The sequence below is a fragment of the Hirundo rustica genome, chromosome 15 (genome assembly GCF_015227805.2).
Source record: "Hirundo rustica isolate bHirRus1 chromosome 15, bHirRus1.pri.v3, whole genome shotgun sequence".
In the NCBI taxonomy this organism is placed as follows: Eukaryota; Metazoa; Chordata; class Aves; order Passeriformes; family Hirundinidae; genus Hirundo; species Hirundo rustica.
In genome coordinates this window covers 4,110,876-4,129,048 of record NC_053464.1, presented here as the reverse complement: position 1 = coordinate 4,129,048, position 18,173 = coordinate 4,110,876, and the positions used below count along the sequence as shown (strand labels likewise).

At 41.5% G+C, this 18,173-nt stretch overlaps 1 protein-coding gene across 27 annotated transcripts in view; it reads right to left on the bottom strand.

Annotated features, from left to right (window-relative positions):
- RBFOX1 (RNA binding fox-1 homolog 1) overlaps window positions 1-18,173 on the bottom strand; it is a 1,151,472-nt gene that overhangs the window by 254,913 nt on the left and 878,386 nt on the right. For 5 of the 27 annotated variants that reach the window (XM_040078697.2, XM_040078711.2, XM_040078708.2 and 2 more), the window contains exon 1: window positions 17,946-18,067. The exons of 11 other annotated variants lie outside the window; for them this stretch is intronic. Coding sequence is in view for 7 of the 16 variants with exons in the window: in XM_058422648.1 (XP_058278631.1) it covers window positions 8,208-8,351 (144 nt within the window). In the remaining 9 variants the exon portion in view is untranslated. Of the gene's footprint in view, window positions 1-8,207; window positions 8,783-12,950; window positions 13,012-17,945; window positions 18,068-18,173 lie in introns of those variants that run through there. 11 more of the 27 variants (XM_040078702.2, XM_058422646.1, XM_058422650.1 and 8 more) reach the window with 10 other exon arrangements.

The following is an 18,173-nucleotide window of genomic DNA, read 5'->3' as shown; positions in this document are numbered from 1 at the left end:
GACATGCTGAACTTGGGTAGGGAATATCAAAACGACTTATCCTGCCTCTGAAGTACGTGCAATACAATGAGAGCAAAGTTGAATGTTTTCCCAAGCTTTGAGATGAAATAGCAGGCAATCCTTACGAAATATTCCGCGCTGAGACGTTCCTTTTGGGGCTCGACTTGGGAAAACTAAAGAGCATGACAGAGGAATGCTGAAAGAGCAGTCTCAACCCATATGCTAGCCATCAAGGCCAATGACACACACTACAAAGGTAACTGAGGACCCAAGCAGTGCTCCAGCCAGGCCAGAGCACAGCTCCAAAGGTATCCAGCACCAGCAGCACCGACAAACACATTCTGCGCCGTCTAAGCCGTAAATACTTGAGACATTTGGAATGCTGCTTTGCAAAAGTGAACAAGCCAAAGTCAGAAGAGGGAAACATTCCAGTGGGCCATTTTACACTTGTGCAGCCATCCAGCAGGCTCGAGATTATAAGAATAAGTCTGCAATGCATGCAGGAGTCCCTCTGCATTACACAATAATGACATTCTGAACGGAAATAAATGAAGCCCCTGCAGTGCTATTCTGTCAGCTTTTGAAAGTAAATAACTTCACTTCTGACAAGACAGAGACATTTTTTTCCTCCTCCTGCCACAGAGCATTAATTGAGCCATGCAGCCATGTAACATCCCAGAGACAGGACTAATGCACGACAAGGGAAAAAGCTGAAGGAGGGGACACTCATGGAGTATATGGGCTGCCTAAGTTTGTTTCACCCCCAAATTTTCACACTAGCTCTGTTTTGAAAAAATCCCCTTCTCTGGGAGAACTTTTAACCTTGTTTTTGCCTCCCTTTACTTTAACTTATTTCAAATAAATACTTAAATTTCACATTGCTTCATGAAAGATTGTGTTTACCATAAGCTAGTATTTTAAAACTTCTCATCTTTCCTTGTTTGTAAATTGAGCTCCATGCCCATAATCAATATCTGTAATTAACTATTTCAGGTATACAAGACTTACTGTCCATAACAGAGATAATGATGATTGCTATAAAACAAAATGCTGTGAGAAGTAAAACCAAAGAAGTCAACTTTAAAACTACATCATAATTATAATAAATATTAGTGCAAGTCAGTAAGGAATTGAGGCAAGGCATATTAGAACTAGAAGTATAGACACAAACTACAAATATGAGACGACAGTATAAAATCGATGTACATTTACCAAAAAAAATCATATTCAAGATGTCATAGTTAGGATGAGCAACAAATTCTGGTGCATTTTCAAATAAAGGGTTAAAAGGTAAATTTAAAGATGGTCCAAGATGAGAGCACTTGCATTCTTATTCATGAGTATCTGAACATCTTAAGTATTTCAATTTTGACGTACAATAGAATTTCTTTCCATATCTGGAGGAAAAATTAAAAATCAGTGACTCACTGTGAACAAAATATAATTCACTGAACGCTTCAGTTCTTACTACAGTATCTAATTTTGATTCTGCCTGTGTTCAACACAACGAGAAAGAGCAGGATCAAAACACTGCGAGATCTCTCCACAGCTGGAGCCTGCTCTAGTGCAAAAGACCAAAGGCCCAAGTACAACCAGTCAGGAGAGCACAGACATTAGATATGCTATTTTCTCTAATTAAATTCACTGGGCTGCTGCACTGACAGAGTGGGAGGGGAAGCAAAATGTAAAAGAAGTCAATGGTGCTGCACTAGGCAACTCCGAGGGAAATGAGCAATGCCAGCAAGGGAACGACAGCAGGTTCTCAGGAGAGCTCTTGCACTACACATCACACTTTAAAACTGATAAATCAATCGCACATGCACCTTTAAAAGGCAGGAGAGCTTGAAGGATTCTTAGAGGGTGTTGACTTCTCCTTTCCACCAACATTATTCTAACTCTATAAAACAAGGTGATAAATTCCAGTGTCACAGGTTTTATCACTTTCATTTATACCACCTATTAAATGCTTCAAAAATATTTTTAGCAGGACTAATATTAATATGATCATAGCACCAACTCAGAAATACACACTTTGAAAACAAAACAAAAAAGTCAGTCTAGTTTTGAATGGCTGTGGTCAAAAAAAATATAAAACTGAAATACCTACTGCCTACCCTGAGAAAAACCCCTGTTTACATAACCACCACACACTTTCCTGGGCATAAAATACCACTTCACTTTTTTTTTTTAGAAAATATCCATCCATATACATATTTAGCAAGTATAATGAATGGGGATAACTTACAAATAGCTCACAAGGGAATATCCAGGCATCCCTTTTCAGATAAAGCATTTTACAATGTTCAAAGAGGTCACTTAGAAAAAAAACAATGATTCTAAGCCAAAAATATTCACCTGCTTCTGTCACACGGAAGCTCCTTTCCAACTGCTCTTATAGTCCAAAGCAGCAGGTAACCTTCTTAACAGATTCTTCTGGTTTGTTGAGGGGGTTTTGTGTTTGGAGTTGGTTTTCTTTCTTTTCTTTTTTTGTTGGGGCTGTTTTTTCCCCTCCTTCTAGTATTTAAAGAGAAGAGTACTTCACTAAAGCACCTCCTCTCGCTTTTGTAAGAGCCTGACCTTGTTTGACAAGGCTGGAGTTAAATGCCCCAAACTAGCTCTTACTCAGGATGAGAGCTGCCACACCACTTGATCTCCGAGCCACTTCTCATTAGCCTCTGGAAAACAGCAGAGCAGCTCTTGGGAGACACAAGCTATGCAGACATGGAAACTGGGCTTCAATCACAGGTGGAGTCACAAATACCAGCTCTCCAGTTTACTGGCAAATGCCAAACGATCTTATTCACCCTGATCAGGATAAACAGCAACACATCATTCCAGAAATCCACATTAACAGCACTCCTGGATGCAACAGCTGCACTCCCACCTTTTGAGGTCTGTCTCAGTCACACACTGAAACTCCCTCGGAGTGCCACAGTGCCCCCTTAGGTACAAATGCATCCACAGGATGTGGTCTGTAGCGTGGCAGCTCCTTTTTTGTTTGAACAGAGTGCGATAATTTGTCTGACATAGCACAGCCTTTTACCCTACACATACGAATAAACAAGCACTGTGCTTCTCTTGGGGCAGCGAAGCCGGTTAAATGAATCATAAAACCCTGGAAATATTGCCTACCCTCAGTCCATCAGCTACTGGACAATTATTCAAGGCCCAGCTGTAAGAAAAACAGATGGTGAGTGAGCATCAGTACCATGGACTTCTTTGCACTCAGGCAGTCATAAGCAGAGGTTGCATGTTTTCACATGAAAATTGCCATGAAATAGCACAGAGAGGAACAAAATCATGCAAAGACTCCAATTTATTAGCTAGCAGATGCTTAAAATCTTCAAGAACTAAAGTCAGATTAACTGATTTTACAGGAGAGCCACAGAGTGAGTACTACAAATGGATCGGGCAAAGAAAGGCAGTGTTCTCAGGATTGGTTTAAACAGTGTCACCATAAAACATCAGTTATTGAATTCAACTGACATACCTGAACCTTAGAAGAGTCAGTAAAGTATTAAATGCAAAAGCTAGATACTTAGACCTGTAACTGCAATGGCGGCATACAGCAATTGATGTGCTTTTGCTCTATTAAAAAAAGTTAAACTGTATCCAGGGATTGTTTGAATTGTTCTTCCATTCAATTCTTTACACAATTTTAGCACAAAGATAATCTGTTCTAATCCTTATTCCATTATTGACACTATTGACTACATCAATTGAAAATGCTACCAAATAAATCAACGTTGAATTAAGCCATGAAGAAAGAATGTGATAAAAAGTCTTTCAGACTCCTATAAATCATCAGATCCAGAAGCATGACATAAGTAACTGAGAGGGGAATTCAGCTTTTCTCCATAGCCATAATGCTTAAGGCCCAAATAAAATTACACTAATTTACCATGTAAGCAGTAATGGAATAGCTGGGGTAGAGATGGAGGCTTTGTTGGTTTCTGCTTTGTTTTCATGGTGGATTCCTTTCATCATTGATACGAGAGCTGTACCATGAACTACTTTGTTAAAGACAGAAAAGGTTGATATTGAAGTTTCAGTTCAATTGTTTTCGATCTGTGAATGTCCACTATGAGCAATTGCTCCATTTAAGAAGAATTACCTTTTGTACAAACCACTTCACTATTTAAAACAAAGCACATCTATCATCATTAAACAGAAACCCCGCCCCCCCCCCAAAAAAAAAAAACAAACCAAAAACCAAACCAAAACAATTTTAAAATAATGACAGCAGCACTGTACAACCATGACACGGAATATTCCATGATGTTTCAAACCAATTTTGTCACTTTACTTGGAAAACCCCAACAGAATTTAAAAAAAAAAAAAAAAAAAAAAAAAAAAAAAAAAAAAAAAACAGGAAGACATCAGTTAACAGAGCTAAGCCTCCATTAATACACCCCAAATCTTAAATTTACCAGTGGTGAACATTTTCCTGCAAAAATTACTTCAGGCCAGCATTTGATGTCAACTTCTGGTCAGAAATTGGGTTTTGCATTGATGTGTCATATTAAGGAGAAGAAGAGAAAACAGATCTGCGCAGCTGTTTCTAACCCCATGAAATGCCCCAAAAGATAGGGTGCACTACAAATGCAACTTCCCTTCTCCTGTACCTTTAAATATTGCCACTGAGGAAAAGTCTCACCCAGATGCATCCAGACTTTCCCAGCTGACCCTGTCCTTACAGTGACGCAGTGAAAACTTCCAAGGCAAAGCCCCACGTTCTCCCTCTGCTCATTGCTGCCACTGACACAGCCACTCCTGGCTTTCATGTTCTTTGAAAAGTCACTCTGGACTCCCATAAGTTTGAACCATCTTACTAAGAAAATATCCGCATAATTTCAGACTATTTCAAACTAACTCAGAAGCATTGTCCAGTTTCTGTTGGCTTTTTCAAGTGAATATCCTATCAAGAGTTAATCGATAACATGACCTAGGCCTTTGTCCTTTATTTATTTTCAACTTTATTTTCAAGAGTTAAGCTCAAAATACTTTTATGTAAAGCATCCTCCATGCATAAGCTGTTAAAAAAAAAAAAAATCAGTTCCTCACTTGGCTCTTAAAACATTACACACACGTGTAAAGTGAAAGATATCAGAGCAAATACTCAAGTTTCTAACCTTGGAAAAACTAGTAGAGCACTTCTGCAGTACAGTGTGGAAAACAGTTCATGTATTTATCCCTAACGAATTGGCCAAGCAATGTCACTTGCACAAATAAATAATGGACAATTTTAGATGGCTACCAAATCAAATGGCTACCAAATTAATAATTCCCCAAATTATTAATTCAGCTCCACAGAAAACCAGCGTCCTCGTGGCTGTGAGGATAAATAAATATTTTGTGACAAAGATTGGGCATCTTGTCCATCTTGAGAAGAATGTAATGCCTTTCACAGTCTTTCAAAAAAGACATATCTCCCATTTAAAATCATACATGTGACAGAATACCAAGGTAGATACACAAAAAGAAGAATAATTATCTTCATAAGGTCTAAGTAGACAGCAAAGTTTAACAGATGAGAGCTCAGTTGTAATACAGATGTCTGAGTTCATTTTAATTGAAGTGCAAGTGAGCAGATATGTCTCAAGTGCAATTTTTAATAGAAAAAAACCAAACTTGATAGCTTCACATAATATCTATTTACTGCTGGTCACAGGTTGCACAGGTAGGGGGGATTCACCAGTTATTAAGTTGCCACATAAAGCTTTTAGATTACCTGTATTTAAGATCAACAGACAACTTGATAGAGAAAAACATTTACAGTTTCACTGAAATAGTGATATTTGCACTAAGCATACAAACCAAGTATTTCTGTTGGTTTGCTCTAAACTATCAGATAGGGGAAAACAGAAAAGAAACCGAAGTAGATTGTCATGGTAAAAGTTTATTAATGTTTTTCAAAAACAAACAACTACTTATTCCTTTACTGGTTTAAAACCAGAACCGTGTTATATTTGCTTTGCAGGTGATGTCAACTCAGTTCTCTCTGCTTGGATAATTTTGAGATAAAGTAGCATTGTTTCTAAAGAAATACTTAACCAAATGCATAAAATAAGAGATCATATCCAAATTAAGAATAAGATTATCCGACTCTCTAGGAATTCAGAATAACTAAAATGCCAACCAGCAATCAAAAGAAGCAACAAGCACAGAATTTTGAACTTGCCACAATTTTCATCACAAATTCAACAGACTTTTCAACCTATTATATAATTGTGATTAGTACAGGCAGGATGATTCTGAACTGACAATAGGATTAAGGAGATGAGAGAGCCACACTTTAAAAAAAAAATACTTTCAGTGTGGCAGTTAATCCACTTAAAGAGTTAAAAATTATCCGCTAGATATAGCGCTTTGTAAAGTGCATTAGCAATCACTTCTCATCTTTCTCTCACATGGAATAGACGCAATTGAATTCCCTGTTTTAAAGTATTCATTAGAGTTGCACAGCTTCTTAAACCTTAAAGCAGTGCCATGCTATAGATGTGTTTGCATAATGATACTGCAATATCTCACTGAGGAAGGTTATCAGAGCACCCAGCCTCATCTTTAAGTTATCCTTCACCAGCTCCTTGTGTGGCCATGTTGACCTCTCACCTGAATTCCCATTTTTCCTTTCAAAAGCCCTATCTTTAACATACAAATTGCTCTTTGACAAACTCAAAACAACAAATCCAGAACAAAACACAGGAGTGCATTTTGTATGTAACCACTAAGTGCACGAGTCACGTTGGATCATTAAAGCTGATCTATAAATGCCATTCCCAAAACAGATCCAGGATACAGAACTACCAAGAACGTACATTTTAGTTATGGCATGCAAATTACTGAAATTTAAATACATCATATTTATCTGATGCAAATTTTAATTGCAGACATATGAAACCCTCCCACATACATGGCTAATCTAGGGCGCATGCAAGAATCTGTCATTATGCACTCCTAAGCTGGAAGTCAGAAATGGTTTATACTACACTACAGGAGGGGAAAAAACCCTACAGAAGGGTTCATACCCTGAAAATATTGGAGCTCTCTTCTTTCAGCAGTAACAGAAAAACAAATTTCCTCAAATAAAAATAACCTTTAAATATATTTCATCTATCCTTTAGGAACAAAAAGAAATACAGTACAACATCTTTCAGGCATTTGTGAATGCAGGAATAAAGTTAGAGACTTTCAGGGAAGTCAATATGCACAGAAACTGTTGTAGTGCAAGTTGGAAGAAATGCCCCTATTTCTTACAGCAGGGACAAGAATATTTTTTCCTCCTGGAGTTTCAACAGAAGTAACAGAATAAACAGGATTAATCATTTTTGCACGATAACATATTTCTGTCTTGGCTCTACATACTTACTAGATGACTCTGTAATGGTGGATTCAGTTATAAAATAGAGTAGGATACAAAGATGATTCCAAAATACTAGTTTAAAAAAAATGTGCTATTATCCAGTTATTTCACATTATAGCAGAGAGGGAGTACCAAACATTAAATAATTTAGGAAGACAGAGTGGGAGGAAATACTTTAAAAAAATCCTCTATGCAAAAATTAAATTAATTTAAAAAAAAAATTGAAAATTGAGTAGAAATTGGCATTGTTTTGCTGATACCCACACACTGTTTTCAAACCCAGTCCAATATACTTCAGCGATAGAAATATTCTGCACAGATATATCTTTATAAATCATCATTTTCCCTGTGAACTAAAAATCAGCTTGGCTTTAACCAGCAGCATGTTTTAACACAGACTTAAAATTCCTGTCTTCAAAGAAGGCTTAAACAAAAATGCCATTGGGCACATTTACATTAGAAGTATAATTTATGCCTGCAAGTGAATAAAGAGCAGCCCTTTATGGCTGAAACTCTGCTACAGCATCCACGAGAAACGCAGGCACAGTACTGTGTTAAATATCTGTAATCATCACCAACAGAGGCACTGCAAAAAAATAAAATAAAATAAAAAAATAAACCAACACCGAAATACCAAAAGCTCTGCGAAGGCTCGACGCTCCGTTAAAACATAATTTCTACTCACTCTCACATTCTTAAGTGCAGGCACAACACTCGCTCCACACGGTGGGAGACATTTATACAGTCTATTCACACAAAAAAAATACCTCCTCGACTGCAAATCCCCCAAACGACGCTGACAAAGCAAGCACTGCGAGGAAAAGGAAAAGTTAAGCAAACTTACCTGCTGTAAGTACATAAAAGTCAAGGCACAGGAGAGCTGGGGACACATGCCCACGTTCGGCAGTGCCACGCAGGTTGCACCCGTAAGGGGATGCTGCATGGTGTTGCTCTGAAGTCTACGTAGAACAAGTGAGGGGGCTTGCATGCAAGCACGTTTGCCCTATCTTGTCACTACGGGTTGGTTGGGGGGTTTTTTCGGTTTGGTGGGGTTTTTTTTCCCCCTCCCTTTTGATTATTTAAATAAGAAACGGTGTTTCTCAAATGCCTTTCCTCTCCCCAGCGCTAAGCCCCTACATTCGTTTGTCAGCTAAGGCAACTTGGTAGGCTGAAACTACGGATTTTTAACAGAGAGGAAAAAAAAAAAAGAAGACACAGCCTGCAGCCTATTGATGAGCAAATGGAACTTCCTCAATGACAGAGAGCTGAAGCTTGTCTCACAACAGTAGCTGCTGACTAGGGGAGAGAGAGAGAGAGAGAGAGACTCAGTCGGCTGGTGCTGATGCTGCACAGCTTCTCATTTGTCAAATGGGTCCTAGGGCAGGGTCTTTACCACTCACCAAAATTCAAATACTGCATTTTAAAAATCCCTGGAGAGGATAGGAAAGGAGAGAAAGTGAGCGTGCTCCATCGCAGGCATCCGTGAGATCTGGGCAATTAGTGTCATTGCCCAGCTGGGACTGAATGCCTGTTATGATTCTGCACGCACACAGACACACTCACACACTTCCCCCCTCCCAGGACACCTGACTGAAAAAGGGCTTTCCCCTTCTAAGAACACGAGTATGAAGCACAAAGTAGGAAAGGGAAAGAATCTTGGCTAGTCAAGAGGATTCCAGCAAATACACAGCACTATCAGCAAGTGAGCTTTTTTAAAACACAAATCAATTTTATATCTACATTTCATTTGCTATCCAGCTTCCCAGAGAAGCCTATATAAAAGCATTACAGAGAAACTGTGCAGGAGCTGTGTAACCACTGCAGCAGAAACACTGGGAATGAAACAGAATTCTATGGCATACTGTGTCTACTTCACTGGGGGAGGGGGAGCACACTTGGATAAAGACTGGATCTTAAAATTGGTCTAAAGCCCATCTCATCTAAAATTACAAATTTATTTGACAGCTAGTCAATCTATTATCAAGGACTGCCCTATCAGGTTACATGGAAAAATTACATTTGCAATTTTCGGAATTTAATGTTTACTTTCTACTTTGAGAACGATACCTCAAAATTAGTATTCCGCTCTGGCCAGCTTTTTATTCACCCCCCCACCTTTATTTTATGGAGTAATAATTATTCATTAGTAGATCTAGTTAGTCTTTATGTAATAAAGTAGGATGTGACCTGCAAATCAAATAATTTATACTACAGCTTGTCCTTGAGGTCCTATATTACAGGTCTTTTTTTCTTTTTCCTGAGATACAACGCAAGTATAACAGAAGATATTACTATTTTTAATTAGAATTTGACAAATGAATTAAATATTAATTGTTCAGGAAAGAAGGTCAAACCTCAAAGAACTACCTGAGGTTTTGAAGGGGTTCCTTCTTTTAAAGGGACTCTGAAGAAGATTTGAAAATCACCTATTTTAAAGGATACATAATTCCTACAAAAATACATCTGAGACCAAGAGTTTGATGCTAACAAAAAATAAGCAAATAACCCACAAACAAGAAAAGTCTATTTCATCAACAGCACAACGGGTTTGATAAAAGATCTACCCTTAAAAACAAATAATGGTCCCCGCTTAACTGAAAACAGAACCAAAACACGTCACTGCAACTCAGGTGCTACACCAAAAAAAATTATTTCTTTTTCATTCACGTGTGCACACATACCTGCACCCACACAAGCCTCAGAGTCGTCTTCATGCAAAACTGAACATTTTCCAGCAGAATCAGTTATTACATCATTTCCTTTCTCAAAAGCAGTCAATGCAACAAAACCAATTTACTCACAACTCAGTAATCAACACCAAAACAATCATGCACAAACTTACAATAAAGGAATTGGGCTGGGCTTAGGAAACACCCATGCTGTTGCAGTTTTTCATGGACTCATCTACTAGAACAGCCCAGATTATTTAATCACAAAAAAAAACCAAAAAAAAAAACCAAAAAACCCAAACAAAAACCCCAAACCACCAACCAAAAAATCCCTCATGTCACAGAGCAAGAGAGGAGGAGGAGAAATGAACCTTCTCTGTGCCCTTTCTCCTTTTTTCATCCTTTCTCCGTGCTTTAAGCAGTCTCCTGCTCTGACAGGAGTATGTCATGCCTTTCTTCATTCTTTTTATTTTTTTTCTAGCCCAGAAAGGCTGATATTCTGCAAATGCCCTGAGCTGAGAGAAGTTTCCCCTCAGTTCAGTTTCATATGAAATACCATAAATAATACATGGCACTTTAATGAGACCTTATCAGCATGTTTAATGAAAAACAAATACGTTATGTAAGGTAACCAACTGCTTCTACATTATGTCAAAATCAAAGGCAGCATGCTTCCTGGCCAAACAGTTTGGAACTATATAAGTCTACCTAATTTCCCAAAGTGAGCTTCTGGAACATGGTGATGGTCAAGCAAAGCTTCTTCTGCCTATTGCACTATTTCACAGCTAAAAGGACATCCATAAAACAGATTAAATTCTTAAAAGCAGTGTGTTGAACAATTACTTCAAGAGAATTTAGCCCTGTCAATGTAGCTAACAGTCACTGTAAAAGTGAATTTCTCATCGGCCTTCTATCCTTAATTTTCACCCAATTTGAAGTCAGAAAAACATGACCAACAAATACTATGGATTCCTGACATTTACATAATTACATTATTAAAACAAGAACAGCAATATCTTAACTATCCAAATTATGTATACACAGGGAAACAACAAACATACATAATTCAGTAGTGTAAGAGACCTAAAAAACCTCCACAATTCTTTAACCTGATATATGCTCCTTCAAGAGATGCAGGGGAAAGTCATTACCAATTTTCATCCCTTCCAAGGATAACTTGTCATTATGTCTAAAAAGAAAAAAGGTAACAAAGTGTGTTTTATTTTTATAAATATAAAATCAATGTCTCTTCTTTAAAGCCATTTCCTTGTTTGCACATGCTTTTGTCCCTAACCCGGCCCATTAATCACCCCCACAGCCCCAGTTATGGCTATATATACCCTAAGTGCCAGCACAGCTGTGCCAAAGGGACACGAATGCCTGGGCACAGCCTGACCTTCCCTGCCCCAGCGCGGGGACAGCGTCCCTGGAACAGCACCAGGCACTTCCACACAACAGCACAGACCCCAGCCACAGCTCATCTGCAAATTATTGGCAGCTCCATTTTCCCTTCATTCTGCCACATCCAGAGTGCGCAGCTGCAAAGGCCACTCCACCTTCAGCACATGGCATTTCCCACCAGCCTTCTGCCCTCTTGGGCCAGGAACTGAACTCACCCCACACTCAGCTGCTGATGTTATCAAGTACCTATCAATTAACAACAATAATCAAAAAAAAAAAGAAAAAGAGGCCAACCATCTACACTGCCCACATCAGCCTCTGTGGGAGTTCCTAGAAACATTCTAGGAGATAAAACCTTCTCCCACACTAATAATGGATCCATGGGAGATGTAATGCCTGCTACACCACCGTGAGAGGCACCGCTCCCTCCTCCAGCCTCTCTGGGATGGTCACGTCATGGCTCAGGCAGAGAACTCGCATACAGGCACCTTCTCCCCACATCCACCGAGAACAACATTTGAAAAATGCCACCAGCAAAGCCTGGATCCATCTTGAACATACAAATAAGTACACGAAAGCAGAGAAGCTCCGACACAAAGCAAAAAGGACCAACAGCACTTCTCACACAGCTGACTTACAAATCCAAACACACTTATATTTGCAGTGCACCTGTTTATTTAACCTAACACGTTCTATCTAAAACCAACCACTCAGTTTGTTGTGGACTGGGAGTCAACTTCAAATTTTGCCATTTCCAGACCTTTGACCTAGAAGTTAACCTTTGTAATTACCACAACAGACTGTCTAACACTCAAACCATGTCCATCAAGTAAAGGAAGTCTCTGAAACACAGCACCTGCACCACCACACACCATCTTACACCTCTAGCTCCTCTCAGTTGTAGCTTACATTAAGTAGTTCACACGGGGAGGAGGCATGCAGTATTCCAAGCATTGTATGCCGCCAGACATCAAGAAAAAATAAATCATGACTGCATATTAAATGCTCCATGGGAAGAAGGTAGTTTCTTCTCAACTTTATATAAAGCGGTACAAAAATAATTCAGGCAAGTGGCATAGAATCTAATAGTAGAGCAGTCCTTTCTCTAAACCTTCCTTATCTAACACCACATGAAAAAATATCTCCCAGGACTTGAAACCAGGAAAAGCAGCATATTAGACAACTGAACGCAACAGTTACATATTTTGATAAATTACTAACAATTATCAATATCTCTGCCTGTATTTCACATAGTATTCTATTTTCTGCAGATATAACATCTTTTAAAAATAAAGCGGGGAAATAGAACTGATTTTTTAAATATTCCGTATTTTCAAAAAATATTAAACAGAAGGGCTTCCCTGTGTTCCTATAAACTAAAAGTCAACATCTCATCCTTCCAGTGGCATTTTCTTGTCATGACTATCCCTATTTCTAATATCAGGTTTCTGTAAAGATTGCTCTCCTTTAGCAGGTTTTTGCACAAAGATCATGACATGACAGAGGCTCATGCTTACCTCAGGCAAGTAAGAATCACTAATTAAGCACGGTGTTACATCCATTGACTTCTCCAGTACTTCATACCCAACCTCTCCAAAGCCTCTGTAGCACAGAGTTAACCTCTTCAGCACCACTCAAACACACGTTTCACAAGCATTCAGCACTAACTCTACATTTTTCACAACAGAAGCAGCCGGGAGCCCTTATTTCCACCAATGTGCTCGAGGAGGCGAAGGCAACAAAATAAATAAATTAAAAATAAATAAATAAATGAACAAAATGTTCAGCCTTTAGAGAGTGAGGGGCAGATCGGAGCAGGACGCGTGCGTTCCTTGGCAGGGGTGATCTCCCTGCTTTGGGGACACTCCGGAGGGAGCCGGGGGGCTGCAAACGCGGCCGGTTCAACCCGGGGGCGGTTCGGGTTCGCCCCGCGTGCGGAGCGCGGCCGGGAGCGCTCCCGCTCCGCCGTTCCGGGCGCTCCATCTAGCGGAGACACGGCTCGTACCGGGGAACGGGCTCTGCCGGGAGACACGGCTCGTACCGGGGAACGGGCTCTGCCGGGAGACACGGCTCACCCCGGGGAACGGGCTCTGCCGGGAGACACGGCTCACCCCGGGGAACGGGCTCTGCCGGGAGACACGGCTCGTACCGGGGAACGGGGCTCTGCCGGGAGACACGGCTCACCCCGGGGAACGGGCTCTGCCGGGAGACACGGCTCACCCCGGGGAACGGGGCTCTGCCGGGAGACACGGCTCACCCCGGGGAACGGGGCTCTGCCGGGAGACACGGCTCGTACCGGGGAACGGGGCTCTGCCGGGAGACACGGCTCGTACCGGGGAACGGGGCTCTGCCGGGAGACACGGCTCACCCCGGGGAACGGGGCTCTGCCGGGAGACACGGCTCACCCCGGGGAACGGGCTCTGCCGGGAGACACGGCTCACCCCGGGGAACGGGGCTCCTACCCCGGGAGGGGGACACGGCTCTCACCCCGGGGAACGGGGCTCCTGCCCCGGGAGGGGGACACGGCTCACCCCGGGGAACGGGGCTTCTGCCCCGGGAGGGGGACACGGCTCACCCCGGGGAACGGGGCTCCTGCCCCGGGAGGGGGACACGGCTCCTGCCCCGGCCCGGGGAGGGGGGGACGGACACACGGCCGGCGTTCCCCGCGGACACCGCTGCCCCCGGCCCCAGCCGCGCGATGCCGAGCGCCCTAAGCTCCTTCGGGATCGCCATCGCCCCTGCTCTCCTCCCCTCTCTCCCGTCCGCTTTTTGTGCTCCAGCCGCACCGAGACTCGGTGGGCGGACACGGGAAAGGCGGCGGGGCCGATGCCTGAAGGAGCAAAAGGTCCGGGATGCGCTGCTCGGCCGGGGACACAGGGAGCACGGCCAGGGAGAAGGAGCGCTGGGCACAGCAGGGGCAATGAGCGCAGCGGCACTGGTTTAGGAAAGTTTGGGATGATGTGCCATTCTGTGGTCAGGGGGAAAAAACAAACAATAGGGACACAGACAGACCCAAGAAGATGAAATGGAAATTGGTGCAGCAAAAAATTCCCCTGTGAATCCCACTCTCACCTGCTTTAGCACAAAGGTAATGCAGGCACTCGGACATTTCATTTAGAGAACACAGGGTGCTCACACCCCTCACGCGTTACCGTCACAACACCAAATCAACTTTTACAAAACAGGGCACCTGGAGCCATCCTTGAGGTTTGACACGTTGGTACAAGCCTGCATCACCAAGGGACCCCTTCAACACAGGTGTCCAGCTTAATAATTAGCATTTAAGTTATTCTTTATATCACAGTCTCAGAAAGACGACAAGCGTGCCACATGTAGTCTTGCCCTATAAGGCTTTTCCACAATTCCAGATGAGAAGACGTGACAGTATCACCCTTAGAAAATTAACTCAGCTCAGGATTTATAAATTTAAAAACTCAGGATCTTTTTTGAAAGTAACCTAAAAAATTAAGGAATGTTAACCACGGAAAACTGGGTACACCTTGTTAAGCTCCAGTCCATAGAATAGGAGGGCTACAAACACACAGAAAAGAAGTGTACAGCTGAACCTGAAGTGACAAAGGCCACTTTTCCCTGCTGTCACTTGTGGCAGTTTGTCAAGTATCAGACAGGAGAAAGAGAGAGAATTCAACAGTAAACACATACTGTGCACGTCTCACTTAAATTTGTTTTTATACAAAATTGTTTTTTCTTATTTTATATAGACACAAGTTACTTGCAATAATACACGCTCTATTTTGTTCACATACACAATACTTAGTTTAAACTAAAATTTTCACACAAATTCATTAATCCACAGAGGTTTGCCCCATTTATTTTGTTAGGTTTTTTTTCTCCTCCATAATTGGTACCACCACATCTCACACTTTGCTGCTTTATAAATTCACGAGGAAAGAATTTAACTTTGAGGACAAAATAAGCTGCAGGAGCACATAACTTTAGAGCTTGTTTCCATGTAACAGCAGTAAAAGTTAAAGTAACTGAAGTATCATCAAATGTAATTGTAAGAATACATAGCAGGGCAGCATAAACTTGATCAAGAAGGTCTTTTATGAAATATCATTAATCTCTTAAAAATTAAAAGGATGTCAAATCTCAGAAGGAGAATAACTGATAGATTAATTATGCTATTATGTAAAGGTTGCCTTTTCTTTTCTGTAGGAATTAAATTTACTGGACATCAGCACACTTTCCTTCTACAGTGAAACCACTTCTTTCATTACTCTGTCCACATCTATAACCCCTCATATATTCTGGATCTAAGTCCACCACCACACTTAGTCCTCAATGCTGCTCTCATTTTTCTCTATAACAGAGAGATATTAACATGCTCATGTACTGAACCAAGGAACTCTCCCTGGCTCCACTTCCCCTGTCCTTTGCTTGCTGTCCACTCCAGAGTATGGGATCAATGAAGGATTCCTCTGCAGCTCCCTCGAGGCCTTTGTTTATCATCATCTACCAGCAAAACTCAAAATATTCCTCATCATTTTGGCCCTACCCCATATCACAGGCTAAGTCACTTCCAAATTTTCCTCAGTGACTCCTCCAATCTCCAGTGCTTTCTTTTGGCTTTCAATCTGAATTTTAACTAAAACTTCAAATTCTTATGACCAAGCCTGACAGGTTCTAATTAAATACCCAGCTTCACCCGAAGAGATAAAGATCTGACTCAGGAGAACAAAAATTGAGGAGTTTGTAGCTTTAAGCTTCAGTTTATACTGAAGCACTACCAAGGCTTTCCAAGGCAGGCACCTACACAGTCTCCAAAAGCCCATTCCAGAAGAAAGATATCTGATGCCATGACCCAATATCACTCCTGTGCCAGAATCTGGAAGGAAAAGGTTGTTTTGTTTTTAATTTAATAATTTTGGCTCTCTAACCCTTGCAAAATGACGAGCTCAGGCATGGAAGGAGTTTTGCATATGAAATTGGTACAAAGCTGCCCCTGAAGGGTTGTTTAGTTTGAGACAGGACAGGAGTACCGTGTGAGAAAGTCCAGTATTATACACAGAGTCAATATTGGCTCCTTTCTTTTTCTTCTGGTTTATCCACCAATTTTGAACGAAGCAGTTGCTTTTTTCCTAACTGCATTTTCCCCTCAATCCTCCAGGGATGCTGTCCTTTCCATATTACATTTTCAGTTGTTTCATTAGTGTAACCTCTTTCTGTTCATGAGACCAGCATCAGCTCCCCTCCTCTCTTCACACTCTAATTGGTCTTTTTTTTTCATCTTTTCCTACCTCAATTGATAAGGTGTCACACTCCACACCACTGAGCCTTTTTTTCCCCTCAGCTACTAACTAGAGTCTGAAAATTCATCTAGAATATTTTCTCAAAGCTGTTTGCTTTCATCAACACTAATCAGCTCTCCGTTGTTGAGGTGGCCGTCCCTCTCCTCCTACCCGTCATTCCTTCCTCTCTAACCTTCCTTAATGCAATGAAATTCACACTGGAAAGGCTGAATTCACTCTCCTGTTCCCCTCTGCTGCTTTTTGGTGCTATGGCAGCATAAAGTTCAAGTTTCTCATCCTCTAGGATTCAGACCATCTAAGACTCAGCACTAAAATCTACCCCTGTTGGACAATTACACACAGATTACCTGACATTCCTCAGTTTCTCTAAGAGCCCTCTCAGTATTCTATGCCACAAACCTCTGCTCAGACTCCTCCATTTCACTCTGGATGGGACCTTCACCTCCCCAGCAAAGGGATTTCCAGGAAACAAAGCTCAGCACACACTGCCTGTGCATGGCAGAATGCACAAAGTGCTGAGTGTTTTGTACCAGAAACAGGCTGGACACACTGGAGAGAAGCAGGTTTGCTGCAGGTGTTCCTCAGCCCCAGCACAACGAGCAGCACTTGCACGCTGGCCAACTTCCTTCTGACTACCAAGAATCTCCCAGTCATGACAGGCACAAAAACCCTCACAAAAAAACCCATTTGGGACGGACTTAACTCTCCAACCTAATAGTTTGTAGCTTCACCCACCAAACCAAACTTCTCTTCTGGGAAAGGCTTCTGCAGGGACATCCCAGGAGCACAAAAGGAGCAGAAACATTTCCCATATTAAACCAAACAGGTAAGTTAAAGCCAGCAAGGGAAAGTATGCGCCCTCCTTTTCAGCCAGAGCCTGGAAACATTTCTACAAATAATAAACCTCCAAAACTAATGGTCAAATTCTACTCAAAAATGCAGAAAAAGTACATCAAACACATAAAATTATTCATTAGCAAATACTGTATTTAAATTAAGGGACAGAGAACTGACAAGCTTCCACTAACATGTTATTGAAGTGGTTGTTCAAAGCAATACAAAACCAAGACTTTAAAAGCAACTTACTTCCCCTAAAGCTCAGGAAAATATATCTATACCTATAAAACACCTGTATTAAATAAAGAGCACAATTCTGTACCAGTCCTGTGCATTATTACAGAGACAAAGCCAGCACTTAAAAGTAAATTACAAAATTATTCCCATCAAAAGCTCACATACCTGTGGTTCCTCTCAGCACAATGCCAGTTCCAGCTCTCCCCAAACCTCTTCTCAGTCTGACCCACCAGGCTGCCCCAGCAGTGGCCCCAGGGCTCCTCCCGCCACAGGTGCAAGTCGTGCTGGAGATCGCTGTGCTGCAGGACACTCATTGGGATCAGCTGGGAGCCTCAGCCCGGCCACCCAACAGCCATCAGGTGCCACACCAGGTGCCACCATCAGGCCTCAGTC